General features: G+C 41.0%; 1 protein-coding gene across 1 annotated transcript; it reads left to right on the top strand.

Moving 5' to 3' along the window:
• Positions 1-11,836: 11,836 nt before the first annotated feature.
• Positions 11,837-16,600, top strand: LOC310877804 (uncharacterized protein). The gene is made up of 14 exons (XM_083791753.1): positions 11,837-12,042; positions 12,397-12,508; positions 12,778-12,869; positions 12,954-13,055; positions 13,157-13,210; positions 13,301-13,354; positions 13,642-13,671; positions 13,824-13,859; positions 14,145-14,201; positions 14,623-14,772; positions 14,877-14,939; positions 15,131-15,366; positions 15,464-15,623; positions 16,191-16,600. The coding sequence occupies exons 1-14, from the start codon at positions 11,985-11,987 to the stop codon at positions 16,325-16,327; spliced, it is 1,341 nt and encodes a 446-aa protein (XP_083647879.1). The 5' UTR covers positions 11,837-11,984; the 3' UTR covers positions 16,328-16,600.
• The last annotated feature ends 565 nt before the right edge of the window (positions 16,601-17,165 follow it).

Genomic DNA, 17,165 nt, shown 5'->3' with positions numbered 1-17,165 from the left:
TTTCAAATTTGAGACTTTTATAATGGGGCTCAAAGAACAAAGAAGAAAAAAAAACACAAGACATCCATCAGGGCTTCAAACTCGCAGGAGAGTACTCAGTAAAAAAATAAAAAAAGGGGGTAAAGATAAAACACGAACGAGACTACACACATGCCACGAACAGGCCAACGAACAGGCCAACCACCACACACATATCTTAAAACAGTGCTGCTGCAACTATTCCACCCACCCACTTACAAACGTTGTACCCAACCACGGGAAACCCTGCAACAATGCAGAGCTGCGTAAAAGTTACCACAAATCCACCATTTACTACCGCGAGATACGGGACTTGAGTAAGAACACACGCCGCCAACGCTAACCCCACAGGGGGCCCCACCAGCCCACCAGCCCATTTCCACTTTATCTCTCTCTCATATCTCCTCCGTCCTCTTGCTTCGGTTTCTTCATCAATGGGATTCCTCCTGCCTTCCTGGAAATACAGGACATTACCACATTAAAACAATCGTGCAGTGAATGATTAAGGCGAGACACGGTAGGTGAAAACCTGCCTTTTTTCTTTTTCAATTTTGAGATCATCATATGAACAAATAAATCTCATTAGGCACAACAATGTCATTGTCCCATGTCCTTTCCAAAACACATAGGCCTACTTATTGTATATTATGTGTCTGCCCCTAAAATAAAATAAACAGTTTACTGTATCAATGAAACTTGATCATGTACAGTGACTGATTTGCCATATTCATACTTAATTTCAGTGGCAGAAGTTGAGAGAGGCCTGGAGTCACTACATATGACCAGGGAGCATGGTTGAGGCAGCAGCTAGTATGGCCATTTCCACTTTTAACGAAGGGGCCTCTGCCATGCTAAATGTTATGGAGAAGTTGTGGCTTCAGAGCACTCATGTTAAGCCCGACACACACCGTCTGCGACCGTCTGCGGCCCGACGCGCGGCGCCGCCTGGAAAATAGAACTGGGTTCTATCGGCGCGCCAGGCGACGCGGCAGAAGGAGCCGGTGTGCGATAGGTTCATTGAAAATAATGGAGGCAAGAAAAAGGAGCACACTCTGGAGATTTAACCCTAGTATATTGAATGAACAGAGAATAGAACAATTCTCAAAGGACATAACTGATTATTTGGAGCTTAATGATAATGGTGAGGTGTCTCCGCCCATGGTCTGGGATGCATGTAAAGCAGTGATGAGGGGTAAGGTGATAGCAATAGCGTCTTTACTCAAAAAATGCAGAACAGAAAGACTTAATATATTACAAATAGAATTGAAAAACCTTGAAACTAGACATAAAGACTCAATTGACCCTAGAATTAAAGTGGAATTAGCGACCAAAAGGAATCAGATTGACCAATTATTTAACCAAGAAATCCAGAAGAAAATGATGTATACTAAACAAAAATATTATGAGGGAGGTAGCAAATACACAAAACTGTTGGCATATAAACTCAGGAAACAACAAGCAGATAATACAATATATAAAATAACAGATCCCAACACCAAAGTTATACATCATGGACTAGAGGAAATTAAAAATTGTTTTACAGATTATTATAAAAACCTTTACTCTCAGCCACCTGTGGCAAATGATGAGCAGATGCATGCACTACTCAACTCCATAAATTTACCAACTCTCACAGCTGATCAAAATAAAGGTTTAAAGGCATTGATATCGCAAGATGAGATTCTCTCGGCTATAGCCAGGTTGAAAGCTAATAAATCTCCGGGAACGGATGGATTCACATCTGAATGGTATAAGGCCCTAAAGGAGGTTTTGACACCTATTTTACAAAAAACTTTCAACTGGGTTTTGACAAAAAATGAGATTCCAATATCTTGGAATGAAGCGATTATTTCGGTCATACCTAAAGGTGATAAAGACAGACTGGATTGTGGAAATTATAGACCAATTAGTGTACTGAATCTGGACTACAAACTGTTCACATCAATTTTGTCTAAGAGACTTGAAAATATTATACCAGATGTCTGCCATCTTGACCAGACAGGTTTTGTCTCCTCCCGTACAACACATGATAATATTAGAAGATCTATTCATGTTATTGACCATATAAATCAGAATAAGATGCCAGCTATGCTGATAAGTGTTGACGCTTTTAAAGCATTTGATTCTGTGCGACATAAGTTTTTATTTAGAGTTATGGAAAAATTTGGATTTGATCAGGTGTTTATTAAGACAGTGGAAGCCCTTTACAGTAGACCATCAGCTAGAATGAAGATCAACGGCAAGCTTTCTGACTCATTTCTGTTGGAACGGTCGTCTAGACAGGGGTGCCCAATTTCTCCAATACTGTTCGCGATTTTTATTGAACCTCTGGCGCAATGGATCAGACAGAATGATTCAATTAAGGGTATACTAATGCCAGCAGGTGAACAAAAATTGGCCCTTTTCGCGGATGATATTCTTGTGTATCTGTCGAGCCCAACAGAGTCCTTGCCCGCGCTGATGTCTGTGTTGAAAGAATATGGATCATACTCAGGCTATAAAATAAATGAACAAAAAACACAAGCTCTCAACATGTATGCTCTAGGTACAAAATTCGGTGGGACAAACAATCTGTGAAATATCTAGGTATTACATTACCGACAGATTTGTCCAAACTAGAGGAGTTAAATTATGACCCTCTCAGGAGGGATATGAGGGGTGATATTGATAGATGGAATTTAATTCCATATTTAAATCTGAGTTCACGCATAGAATCTGTAAAAATGAATGTACTGCCAAGACTTCTATATTTGTTTTTATCAGTCCCTATCTCAAAACCAGAACAGTTCTTCTCTGAGTGGGATAAAGCTATATCCAGATTTATCCGACCATTGATTGGATGGTGTAAGCCAAGTTATAAATCAAGATGGAAAGATATAGAGGGTTCAATGGGAAGGGGGCTACCTATTAATATGTTGGTGGGAGACCCATCCTTGGTCAAACATTTGTCAGATCCTCAGAATGTGATGATAACAGGTTCATTGAAGGTGTGGAGTGAAATAATTAGGAGATATAAGCTGAAGGACAAAACTGGAATTCTCAAATGGTTTGCATATGATCCAGACTTCAGACCTAGTACACATGACATGAGGTTTAGAGGTTGGATTGGGAATGGCCTCTCTGCATACTCTTTTAAAACAGGGTAATGTGATGAGCTTCCAGGACCTGAAAGACAAATTTAATTTGCAGAATTGGGACCTTTTTAGGTACCTACAAATCAGAGACTTCATAAATAGAAAACTATTAAGAAGAGAAGATACAGGATAACAGGAGTAGAGATCATTAAGATTTTCCAAAATGCATATGCAGACTCTACTTATCTAAAGATAGTCTCACATTTATATGAAGTTCTGCAAAACATGAAAGGAGATAATACTCTGAATATATATATTTTTTTTAAAGATATTTTTTTGCGGCTTACGCCTTTTATTGATTTTTGAAGGGACAGACAGTAGGCTGACAGGAAACGGGAGAGAGATGGGGGGATGACATGCAGTAAAGGCCGTGTCGGGCTCGGGAGTCGAACCCGCGGCACACTGCGACTGGATTACCAGTCAGGTGCCCAGACCGTTACGCCACGGCCTGGGCAATACTCTGAATATTAAAGCAAGATGGGAAACGGAGGGCAACCTTACTATATCAACAGAAGAATGGGAAAGAATATGTGAACATCAGTGGAAAATGAGTAGTTCCCCCACATGGAGAGAATTCAGCTGGAAAAATGTGAGTCGTTTCTTTTGCACTCCAGCTCAGAAAAGACACTACACGCATCAGTCGGACTGTTGGAGACTCTGTGGGGAAACATTGGCGAATCATTTTCATGTTTTCTGGAGTTGCCCTTCTGTGGTTCCATTTTGGAGAAGTGTCCACAGTGTCCTGGAAGCAGTCTTTGGTGTTGACATTCCTTTTGATTTTAAAACCATGTATCTTGCAGATCTGGGAAGACTTCACTTTGCAAAGCAAGATCAGTATCTAATGAGGGTATTGCTGGTGGCATCCAAAAAAGCCTTAACAAAAAAGTGGCTTACAAATGTTATACCAACTATAAATGAATGGATTGATTTAATCTATGGTATATTTAGTATGGAAAGAATTACATTCAGCTTTAGAGGCCAGGTTGAAGTCTTCACAGATAACTGGTTTAGATGGATTGCTCATATCTCGACAATGAGACCTGATTTTGTTTAAACTCATCTGTTTAACCTGTAGAAACAGATAGCCTACACCTGTTTGAGGTACTAGTATTCTAGATCATCAATAGAGAAGAGAAGCAGATTTTTCCCCCTTGTGTGTATTGTATGTATATTGTCTTGTCTTGTTTTGTATTGTCTGTATTGTCAATTGTCTGATTAAAATTAAATAAAAAGTTAATGGAAAAAAAAGAAAATAATGGAGGCGGCTGCGCGCCGCGCGGCGGACGGAGCCGGTGTGTGGTGGGCTTTAGTGTCAGTGCAATGAGGGAAACGGATAGGGTCAGAATAGTCACAACCGCCACTGCAAAAAAAAAGGCTGAAGAAGCTGAGCACAGCTAAGAAAGTGACACGACATCAGCAGGAAATGAGTGAGGGACCTTCATATGGGGCAGGCATGGCTAGGACAGGAGAGGGATGAGTAACTATAGTAGTTACTGTATTTTCTATTTTATCAGTTTTATAATGACTCACATGACATCACTCACTGATGACATTGGGACATGATGATATTATGGGCCGTATGCAATCAGTTATTGTTGTTTTTGATGAGATTTATTTGTTCATATGATGATATGATGCTATGTTATTGTTGTTGACAAGTGAGAGATGAGATACTGCGTCTCAAAATAGTTGATTCAACTAAAAAATACAAATCTTTAAAGTCCGTTTTCTCAAAATGAGTTTTTCCTCATACTTGGGACAAAGAATCTCCAGTTCTGTTGCACATACATACACAAAACTTTCCAGTTTTATTCATATCTATATCCTGCAGATATTTACAGAAGGGATTGTTGATATATCATTCATAGCCTGATTTACATCACATTTTATTCCTAAAGTGATAATTAGAGATATCAAAAATCCCATCTGTAATTTTCTTTGTCTCTAATATGTCAAGAAAATGAAACCATAATTTTGAACCTGGCTTTATCCAATCTTCAGATTTATCGTCCCGAAATATATGCAAACTAGATAAAGTGCCAATCGGCACAGGTCTCCACCAGGATTCTTCCTCAGCCTAGTGGGAATATGCATGCACAGTTTCATTGCAATTGGACGCTGCGTTGAGGAGTTGTGGCCATTTGCTACTCCTGAAAACTGTAGGAGCCAATCGTGGCCAATCAGGATGGAATATGAGAAATCAAACAAAGCTGTCTTGATCACATGACTATGGAGATCATGTGTACCGATTTGCGTGAAATTTTGATAAAATCTGAAGGAGTAATAATAGAAAATGTGTTTTACATATGTCGGCCTCCTGGTGGCGCTATAAAGAGCAGATGTGAAAAATTCCAGACAAAGGTTTTTCCTTGGCCTCTAGGGAGTTGGCATACAAAGTTATCCACAGATCCGTGCAGTTAGAGGTAAAAACACTTTTTGGCCAGTTATAGCGCCACCTTGAGGCTGAGTTGAAATTGTTCATGTGGCATTTTGTCCTCGGCCTAGTGGGAATGTGCGTGCACAATTTCACGGAAATCATGCGATCAGCATTTGGTTTGAAACTGAGCACTCCTGTGAACTTTGGAAGCCAATCTTAACCAATCAGGATGGAGTGTGAGAAATCTGAAAGACCGGTTTCGTTGAATGGCTGTAGAGAGACTGTGTACCAATTTGCGTGATGTTTGGACAAAATCTGTAGGTGTACTGTGCAAAAACTTGTTTTGCACAAAGCGGCCTCCTGGTGGCGCTATAACAGGCCGTTCTGGAAAGTTTGGGGCAGAGGTTCATCGTTGGCATCCAGGGAGTGTGTGTGCAAAATTTGGCATCGACCGGGTTAACGGTGGCCGAGATTAGCTGCTAACGGACGGACAGACGGACACACGGACGGACGGACGGAGTGCAAAACATACTCTCCCCCTAGGCCTTCGGCCTGGTGGAGACAATTAGCGCATATAATGCCTCATTTGCATATTTAAACATATAATTTCAGAAAAGTTGTAATACAAAAAAGCTTAGTCTTAATGTAAGTAATCAACTGGAGAAGTTTCATTGTGATAGCTATTAGTTAACTTTTTTTACCATGGTTAAGGTGATATTCTTCAATCTGTTGATTGGGGGCCTTCAAATTCGCCTCGTTCTCTTCGGTTTCCTGGAAATACAGGACATTACCTTTTAATTTAAAATAAACAATAAACAACTCAGGTTGAAGACCACACCTATCGCTGCATGCCTTGGCTGGCGTCTCACTGTCAAAGTCATCCCAGATAGCAAAAGATGTTAATTCAACGTTGACTTTTGGTCAGATTGGTTATTTTTGGTTGAGGTTGAAATACCTATGTTGATTCAATGTCTAATTACAGTTAACCATTTCAACGTTTGAAAAGCTGTTGTTGAATCAATGTATTATAGATGCTGATTTTTCAATGTTGAAATGCCCTACAATTAATTGACATTGTTTCAATCCTATGGTTTCAATTGTGATGGGGGGGGGGATGGGGGGAGAACCTAGGTTGAAAAACCTATGTTGATTCAATGTCTAATTACAGTTATCATTTCAACGTTTGATTGATTCAATTGAATCAATGTATTATAGATGGTGATTTTTCAATGTTGAAATGCCTTACAATGAATTGACATTGTTTCAATCCTATGGTTTCAATTACAGGGTTAGGGTTATAGGGTTAGGGTTAGGGTTAGGGTTAGGGTTTGGGTTAGTCGCGGGACTACCCGAGACCACCACAGGGACCGGGTCGCGGCCCCGATCGCAGCCGTATAAGTTTCGGGCCAAACGGACATACGGTCGCGGCGGTAGCCCTGAACGAAGGCCTACAATTTGCCGACTTTGACGCACGACAACGCGCCAACGATAAAACATTACGGTCCGACGTTCGGATATGTCGGAGAGCTTGCCCAGACGAACAGTTTGGTGTCTTCGATGTACACCTCCGACAGTCGTACAAAACGTCATTCACTTTGGCTGTGTCCATCAGACAGCTCATATACCCATAGACTTTAACAGCATCCTGACTGAAAAAGTGAAACAAGACCCCGCCTCCTAGAAAGGTCGCCCAAGGACGTTCTATAGATCCACGCGTGCGTCTCTGGGAGCTCTATAACATATCCGAAAATCAGACCCGAAGGCCTTACCGTTGTGGCGTTCTAGTGAAGAAAAGGTTTTATGTTCGCACACGCCGACGTCGATGATCGTAAGTCTGTTCGTGATGAGCCTTATACGTCTGCGATCGCGGAGACGAGGCGATCGTTGTGATAGTCTCGGTTTTTTTATGCGACCTTTGGAACCTCAAATCTAACCCTAGGCTCATTTTTTTTAGGCCCCAAAGGTCACCATTGCAGTCTTTTGGCTGAACTTTGACCTTTGCAAACGTCGTGGAAAGTCCAGACCGGCGCCATTGGATTCGGCATGCTCTAAATATGAAGAATACGTCTTGTGTACGAAAGAATAACATTAAAAAAATGTTTTAAAGGTCTGTTTTGTGTCTTCACAGTTTCTGGAGGAGAGGAGAGGAGGGGAGAGGAGAGGAGGGGAGAGGAGAGGAGGGGAGAGGAGAGGAGAGGAGAGGGGAGGGGAGGGGAGGGGAGGGGAGGGGAGGGGAGAGGAGGGGAGAGGAGAGGAGAGGAGAGGAGAGGAGAGGAGAGGAGAGGAGAGGAGAGGAGAGGAGACCTACAAGCTCGTAGTGCGGCATTACAAGCTTGTAGGTCTGCTATTTTTTTTTATTGAAAACGAAAAACCTCATGTTTCTGTATCAGTGGTTCTCAATATTTGCTCAAAATGCATCTCAACATGCATTACAAAAAGTCAATAATAATTATGTTTATTAAAATACAATACCATACATGTATGGCCCACATTACATTATCAAATATTTAAATATTTATTAATTCAATACGGTGCTCTTGTCATTTTGGTCGGCACAAAATAATACATGAATGAATAAATAAATAGATATTATTTACATAAAATAATACATAATAATATATACATTCACTGGAGGAAAACTGAATCACGTGACCATCCGCCAGGTTGTCATCGGATGGGGGGTGTTAACGAGACCATGCGAGATCTCACGGGACTTGAGTCAGTTCAAAGTTGGCTGGCGGGCGGCCGTTTGTAGCTTAGAGTATAAGGGTCTGTTTTGCAGTAGCAGGAACTTTTGGAAACGTGGGCTAAACAGCGTGTGAAATAAACAAGAAACAAACTGGTAAGTCGTTACGGAATATCATTTATTATCCCATTCAGATACCACCACTTACTTGTTTTACCACTGTTTACGTTTGTATATTATCTATCATGCCGTAAAGTCCGAGGTTTTATGCTGGCTAATTATGTCTAATTGGTGAGCCATGCTACTATTGTTTTATGCCGTTCAGATGCCATCATATGGCTGTTATCGTTTAAATACATGTTAACTTTTTGTAATTATCCCCGGACCCCGTGCCGTGGAAAGTTAGTCCGGAGTCTGTTGCTTGTAGGGCTACTGTGCACTGTGTGTATCCAATAGTAGCTAGCATGCTGGTTATTCATGTTATCGCCGCCATTTTGCTAACGACTCTCGCGATTAAAACTTATTTAATTTGTTTATGTGCATATACGCGTATATATTATTAGCGTTTTTAATTGTTACATAAGCATTGATGTAACCAGCACCACGGTGAAGCAGTTCTTCATTTATAATGGTGAACAAAGCTGCGGTACCTCCTAGCCCCATATGTGCCCTCTCCCTACGCTCATTCTGTAGCGAGAGGGCACATATGGGCTACGGTACCTCCATGGGGCTAATGCTAAAGTCTAGCCATAAGGACTGACTGGGTTTAATTTGTTCCGGCCTAAAACGGCTACAGATTAATACGGAAACGGCATGAGTGTGTGTGTGTGTGTGACTGTGTGTGTGTGTGTGTGTGTGTGTGTGTGACGTGTGTGTGGGGGGGGGGAGGGGAGGTTTACCGGATATAGTCACATGAGACTCAGATTGTTTCTGTAAGTCAAGTTTCATAACAATCTATGTTACTATAGTGAGCTTGTAGATCTCTCTGCAAGTCAACTTAAGTTTCATAACTATGTATGATGTTGCTATAATGAGGCTCTGAGCTTGTAGATGTGTTCTTTTAGAACTACTTTTAAACCATGGTTTTTTCCAAAAAAAAGCTTATTAATGCTGCATTTATATATATATTGTAATTTGTCTGTGTGTAGTCACAGCCAGGACACTACGGGCGCTGGTGTTGGATCGGCACAGGACACTAGGGGTTGGTCTCTGTGTAAGTCAAGTTTATAAATGGTGCATTTATATATTGTGCACACACACACACACACACACACACACACACACAATCTTTTATTCTTTGTTTCCCTATTTGTTTTCAGGGTCGTGGTACAAGAGGACTACAAGCAATACACAAGGCCAAGTAAATTAATAGCAGCACCACCTCACTTTACCAACAGAGAGATGGCCTCTTATTGGGCCAAAAGACGTAGAGTAGTGAAAACTGTAAGGGACATAGAGCGAGAGATCCTTCATGAATATGAGGAAATCTCACACATTTCCCAACTACCGGTAGATGCACCACCAGATTCCCATTTACACTTTGAAAATAACCTTATAGATGGCAGTGTAGCTGAAAATTACCCTATAGATGTAGCTTGCTACGATGTAGTTGATACTAATTATGTACAAATGGAAGATTCTCATATTGATAGCAGTGTAGCTGACTATAATGAAGTTGAATCAGATCATGAGCAAATGGAAAATGATCATACAGATGATAGTGTAGCTGGAAGTGAGGGAGATGATCTGAGTGATGGAGATGATCTGATTCATCGCCACTCTGACAGTGATGAGCATCAACCTAGTCAGGATCTGCTTATAAAGAGCCTAAGATATTGGGCATCCTCTTACTCTATCAGTCTGGTTGCTTTGTCTGCTCTGCTGTCCATCTTAAAGATATTTCACCCTAGGCTCCCTAAAGACGGAAGAACTCTGCTTAGAACGCAATCCAAGGTTGCAACCACTCAAATGCAAGGTGGCGAGTACTATCATTTTGGATTGGTGCGTGGAATACTTTCACGATTGAAATGTCTGAGATTACCAGTGAACCTCAAAACTCTTACTTTACAGTTCAACATGGATGGTCTCCCCATCTTTAAGAGTTCAAGACTTCAATTCTGGCCTATACTTGCAATGCTGAAATGTGATTACACAAAGTCTCCATTTATTGTCGGTATATTTTGTGGTTTGACCAAGCCAAAGTGTGTTGTTGAGTATCTGCAGCAATTTGTTAGCGACCTTAAAAATGTACTGGCTAATGGAATTATTCATAATGGTAAGCATTTGAATGCAGAGGTTTCCGCATTTGTGTGCGACGCTCCCGCCAGAGCCTACATTAAGAATATTAAGTCACATAATGGGTATTCCGGATGCGACAAGTGTGATCAAGAGGGTGTGTGGAGGAACAAAATGACGTATCCGGAAACAAATGTCAGGCTGAGGACTGACTTGAGTTTTAGTGATATGATTGATGAGCAACATCACTTAAAACAGACACTCAGTCCTTTAACAGGGATTGTAAAGATGGTATCTTCATTTCCAATAGATTATATGCACCTCTGTTGTCTTGGGTTGATGAGAAAACTGTTGAATATCTGGTTAAAGGGCAATCTAGCCACTAGACTTCCTTCACACGTGGTTAACAGTATGACAAGCAAACTGTTGGTGTTGCATTCCCACACCCCTGTTGAATTCAATCGCAAGCCAAGAGGTTTGAACGAGCTTGATCGTTGGAAAGCTACTGAGTTCCGATCCTTTATGTTATACTGGGGTCCTGTAGTTCTGAAGGATTGCCTTCCCTGTGAGTTGTATGACAATTTCATGTTGTTTTCAGTGGCCATGTATTTGTTTTTGTCACCTGAAATTACTGGCCAAATGGTTGAATTTGCCCATAAGTTGACCATTTCTTTTGTGGAACACTTTGGAAAACTCTATGGTAGAGATCAGATTGTGTTCAGTGTTCACCAGCTTATACATTTAGCAGAGGAATACAAACGATTTGGACCCTTGGATAATGTTTCTGGATTCCCTTTTGAGAATTATCTTGGCCAAATAAAGCATCTGTTACGCAAGCCAAACCAACCTCTACAGCAGGTAGTCAAAAGATTATCAGAAAAGCCACAGGTTGAGTTTCCACTAGCAACAGATGAACCAGTATTACAGAACATCCATACTGATGGTCCACTTCCTCGGCATTTCAGTGCTGCTCTACAGTACAAAAAGGTCTCCAATAGTCGTTTCACCTTGTCTACAAAGCAAGGGGATAATTGTATTCAGGTGGGAGATACTATTGCAGTAGTACAGAATATAGTCCAGGAACAAAATGAGGTCTATGTAATATACAGAACCTTCAGACAGCATGAATCGTATTACACTTATCCCTGTGAGTCCTCATGCATAGGCACATATAAGGTCAGAGAGTTGTGTGACAATATTGGGGTTGGTAAACTTAGCTGTATTAAACGTAAATGTGTTCTGTGTCCAGAGGCTGAGGGAGATGGCCTCATAGCCATTCCAATAGCTCATATGCAGTAGCATTCATGTATGTAAAAAATAAACTAAAACTAACTTTACCAACCCCAATATCATAATATTTATATTCTGTCATTTATTGTACAGAATGGAAAAGGAGGTGGTGCTGTGGGCCGTGGTACTATTCCCTACTACTGGAGGAACTGCTACAGTTCCTTCCAGTTGGTTCAATCCAAAGGATAGTACCTTGTTCTGGCCCCCAAAAAACATCAACTTTTCGAAGGCCCTCAAAGAAAAAATGATGCCTCAAAACGGATGGACCATGCATGAAAATGTTCGGCTCTTAATTTCTTGTGGTAAGTAGACACTGCATCATTGTCATGTCCACATGGCTTGTCAATCAGATCTATTTATTTTTCCATTCTGGTCCAGTAGGAGAACCATAATTGTGGGTCTGAGGGGGTAGAGTATTTATATAGCGGTTTTATCCAAGGACACTGACACAAATTCAGGGGGACCCAAAGATCAAACTGCACTTTCTGGTTCCCAACCGGCAACTCTACCCCTGAGCCACCGCCAAGTATTGGTAGTTGCCTCATTTGGCAGATGGTATTCTGGTTGCCATTTTCAAAATCCTGTTTATATTGCATTGTTTAAGTATTAGTCACACTTCTTTAAATGGCATACTGTATTTCCTACTTGTTTTACAGACTCACTTGAAAAGGCCAAGCAACATGAAGACAAGTATATAACTACTGGATGTCCAACCACTGATTTAGAATCTGAGGAGGAAACAGATGCACGGCGTAAAAGACGAATAAGGTACATGCAGTGCCCACACTGAGATTAGGAGGCTGCAGGGTTTTTTGAGGACTAATCCGTTCCTCACTGCTTGGAACTCTGCATGCCTCGAGGGTTGGATTGGATGTCTGTCCTGTGTCCTGTGATGGACTAGTGTCATGTCTATGTGTGCTTGTACGTCAAGCTGTCTCATTTTACAGAAAATTATCGGCTCCTGACCCGAGAACAGTGCATCTCAAGGCTTGCTCATTTATTGTAATTATACTGATAAATGTTTATTTAATTTTAAGGCCAAATACTGTGTACATGGAGTCAGATGAGGAGCCAGAAACCATCAGCGCTAAGAGAAGATTTGCCAAGCCACCTGCTGTTCTTTTTCCAGGTACAGTGGCACTGTCAGTTATGACACTAATGGCTACCCATTTAAGTATTTGCATGTATAATTCTTTCTACTTTGTTAATCCAGTGCTGCTCGACTCCAATGTACCAACACCCAACCAGTACCCACCTGCACCAATACCAGTGCGGAAAACCAACCAGTCTGTACCAACCCCTAGTGAAATCAGTGGTATGTTATTACAATGCAAGCATGTAGTTCCTCTGTCAATACATGCAAACATATCAGTCATGTGATATGTGTTAAAGTTTCTGTCTTGTGTTCCCTTTTAGCCTCTGAAGGAAGGTGCTTGGAGGACGTGCAGACATTTGACCAGCCTGATAATGGTAACCAGTCTAACCACTTCGCATTACTACCAGGATATGTGCTTTGTGAGTTATAACTTTCATAGTTCATGTTTTATGTTTTCATTTTAGGCTTTTGTGGAAGCTTCTTGGCAGAGCTAGAGTCAAGAGACCTCTTTAATGATGGTAAGTACTAATGGGCTACATATATGTGATGCCCTGATCGGCCACTCTTATTGTGTCTAAAGTCCGTCTAGATGGGAGGCGGTATTGGGGGATTAATACTACTACTTACAGGAGAAGACCTTATTGACTTGAAATGTTAATTCAATTTAAAATGTTGAGTTGATAATACAGTAGCTTATTCAGTGACTCACTATTTTGCAAGGAGCTGTTTGCGTTGGCATGATGTCATATGACTTCATAAGAGTTATTTTACCTTGACTAATTAGATTTATTTGTATTCATTTCAGGAGGGCACCATAATGGACAAGCAAGAAATGGTATGTCCGTTGTCTGTTATAACTTTGTTTACAGTTGCTGTGCTATTGCACCATGACATACAGTAACTGTAACTTATTAGACTGAAATATTTCAACTTCTTTACTCCCAAGTTAAATCCCCTTGAATAATTTGATTGTTCTCATTTTTTTAGTTCACCCTCCCCAAGGCTATCCCCAAGATTATCAAGGTGAGTTGACTAACAATTTGTGCCACGGACGGTATTACCAGAAACAAAATACCTTTTATCGCCTGAATGACGATAAAAGGGCTGTAACTGAGTGTTCAAATGGACTTGTAAGGGTCCATTTGGTTCCATTTGTACACTGAGTTAAGGGGGTAGTACTATAGTGGGGATCTATTCTTCAACTATTCACTTGGTAGTCAATTGTGTTCATCCCACATCTTCTAAAACTGGAAATTGATGGTGCTCATTCATAACAATAAAAGATTGATATTAGTTTTATTTCTCCAGGAATGCCAATGTATACCAGCCCCTACCACACTGTGCCATCAGAGCAAGCAAGGAACAGTATGTATTTCTCATCCCATTCAGGACAGGAACCCCTGTTGGTGTTTTAAGCATTGTTATACTTTAGCTTTTGAAAAATAGCAGATCTACGAGCTTGTAGATCTGCTATTTTTGAAATATTGTGAAAGTGTGGGGCAAATCTTTGAATATATTTTAGAGCAGACGCTTTTAACTCAAACCTTGCTTCTGGGGGGTCCCTGGAACAGCATATTTTCAGATGGGGATCGGTGGCCAAATACAGATCATTCTGGGGGTCCTTGACATGAAAATATTTGAGAACCACTGACATAGAAACACAGGTTTATCCGAAAACTGTTGTTAAAAAAAAAGATCTGCCTCAGTCTCTCTCTGTCTAAATGGGTTAAATGTTGTTTTTGCAATATTCCACAAATCATGTTCAATGATGCGTCCTTTCTTTTAGCCTTCAGTCCCAGCTATGCAAATGGAACCAGATCAGCTGGATTCAGGACGCCTGACCAGGGTGCAAATGGCACCAGATCATCTGCATTCAGGACACCTGACCAGGGTGCAAATGGCACCAGATCATCTGGATTCAGGACTCCTGACCAGGGTAAAGATACCTATATTACCACCCCCCACCACACACACACACGGAATTACACAATGACCTATGTGCAATGCCTTGTCTGATCCCATGTTGTCTGTTTCTTAAAGCTTCAACGCCAGAAACACCACAGAGAAGAGTGCATGGAGGGGAACCCAGCCAGATGTTGCAAGGCAAGTATAATTTTCTTAACCTTTCTGATGACATCTGAATTGACAAACTTGTCCCTTTGTCTTTACTGTCTTTGTTAAGCATTTAATGGTTACTATAAGCGAGGGGTGCAGACATCAGCGAGTTGGTGTCATTTGATTGAAAATGGTCAATCTATCCTTGAAATTTAATGTCAAATTGTTTTTCTTCCAAGACCTTTCTTCCCAGAAAAACACTAAAATGCTGGCAGAGATACTTATGGAGGTGAGGCAGATGGGGAGGGACATTCAATTCATCAAAACTGAAATGGCAAAGTCCACATTGAATGTCCGAGGTGTTCCTGAATCCCAACGAGAGGAATCCTTCCCCATCAATCTGCCTCTCTCCAACGAGGAGCAGTTTGATGAGGCGGAAACTGCACTGAGGGAGGAGGGAGTGCGTCGCAAGATGGTGAGCCTTAGAATGCCTTGTGATGGGTGCAATTATTCTTTCTTGGACAATATTTGACTTTCTTTTGCTAATTTTAATTTTAATGCACTACTTCTAGATTGCACGCCTGGCATTAGTCGGAGGGACCAATAGTGAGAACATGATCCGGCGAATGGTTGGCGCCATCCTGACAAACAACCTGGCATGTGTTTTCAACTGGGCTGGCAAGGGAGAGAAGAGGGCCTTCAAAGACACCCTAGTTCAGGACTGCATTTTTGGTGAGTCTGCACATCAAAATACTTGGAGTTGTTGTTGAGGCATTCAATTTGACTCTGTAGATTGGCTATTTTCACTATTTCTCCTATTGGACCATAGGCCTGATTGACACCGCACGAGTGGTTGATTTGGCCAATGTTTCACCAGTTTTATAGTATAAATTGACTTTTCTAATGGTATTACTTTTTAATTTCTGAGGTATTCATTATTCTTCACTGTCATCTGGGGACACCCCATATTCATGTGGGGGTCCCGAGCCACAGGCTGATAACTACTGCTCTAATGCTCACAATTGGACTGCACAAATTTGTCTACTCGCGCTGCATCTCAGGTGTTCTGTGCCTGTGTACAGTTAAGAATGTCACTGGTAGGCAAGTTTCAGAACTGTCCACTGCCCTCCTCTGAGACAGAGTAGACAAACTGTGACATTTATTTAATTAACATTAGTGTGGCTCAATTGTATGTAGGTTCCCGCCTGAACCTAGTACACAATGGACATTTGTCACTTTGAATGGAACTGCAGCTTTATTTTATTTTTAATTTAGTAACGCCTGTTTTCTTTTTTTCAGCGGCTGCTCGTCAATTTGACCGCAAGTTGACAGAATTGCAGTACAAGGATGCTCTGCAGAAGTGGCTGCGCTATGCACCCGACAGGAGTGGCGGGGTACCCAGGAAAGACAAGGTTCCCACACCTGCAGGTCCTTAAAGTCTTAACCCATTTAGGCCTGATGTCAAAAATGTAAAAATCTCTTCTAAAGCAGCCAGTGGGTTTGATGGATCATTGGACTGTTTGTTTCGTTCATGTTGAACTGGGGTCCTATTGGTTCTGAAGGACTGCCTGCTTTCTTTGTCCCCTGTAGTTTCAGGACAAATGGATGGACGGTTAATGTGGTGTTCATGTTGAACTGGGGAGGAAGTTTCTTTAATTGTGTCCCCTGGATTTTCAGGGCTGTTTTTGGTTCATGTTGAACTGGGGTCGTTCAAGGACATTACTCTTTTGAAAATTGCAGCTCTACAAGCTCACAATGTGACTCATTGAGCTGTGTATAGGACTGAAGTGGTGTATGTTTTGTATGTATCAAAATCTGCATAGAGTAACTTCTCAAATTCAGTGTAGCAAAATAAATGCTGGGAATTGGATGTGTTTGAATCTAATAAATAAGTAAATGAATAATGGTCTGTTTTGTTTTTGTTCATAGAGAATGTTGTAAAGCAGCTGTTCTCAAACCTTGGTTTCTTTAATTGTTTTGGAAATGGCCAATCCAGAGGCTCAAAAAATGACAATGTGGGGTCTTTGTATTAAAAGGTTGAGAACCACTGCAGTATAGCATACTTAATGGACCATTTCAGCTTTTTCTATGCATCATTTAAAAAATAATCATTTTACTCTTCTGCTGTGGTAGCTCCAAACGTGTCTGTTAGTGATATCACTGACTAGACTACTTTGGTGTGTTCCTTGTTGAACTATACCATTAATTTTGTAATTTATATTCTTTTTTTAATGAGACATATTGGGCATACAGAAGAAGGTTGAAATGGCCCTT

The sequence above is a fragment of the Protomyctophum parallelum genome (assembly GCF_964188405.1).
Source record: "Protomyctophum parallelum genome assembly, chromosome: 20".
Classification (NCBI taxonomy): Eukaryota; Metazoa; Chordata; class Actinopteri; order Myctophiformes; family Myctophidae; genus Protomyctophum; species Protomyctophum parallelum.
Note: the sequence above shows the minus strand (reverse complement) of the source record. Positions and strands in the feature narration are given on the sequence as shown.

Coding starts and splice junctions, on each gene's coding strand:
- LOC310877804 (XM_083791753.1), top strand. CDS start 11,985: ATGATGCCTCAAAACGGATGGACCATGCATGAAAATGTTCGGCTCTTA. Junction 13,355..13,641: donor AAGAGACCTCTTTAATGATG/GTAAGTACTAAT, acceptor TATTCATTTCAG/GAGGGCACCATAATGGACAA. Junction 13,672..13,823: donor TAATGGACAAGCAAGAAATG/GTATGTCCGTTG, acceptor TCATTTTTTTAG/TTCACCCTCCCCAAGGCTAT.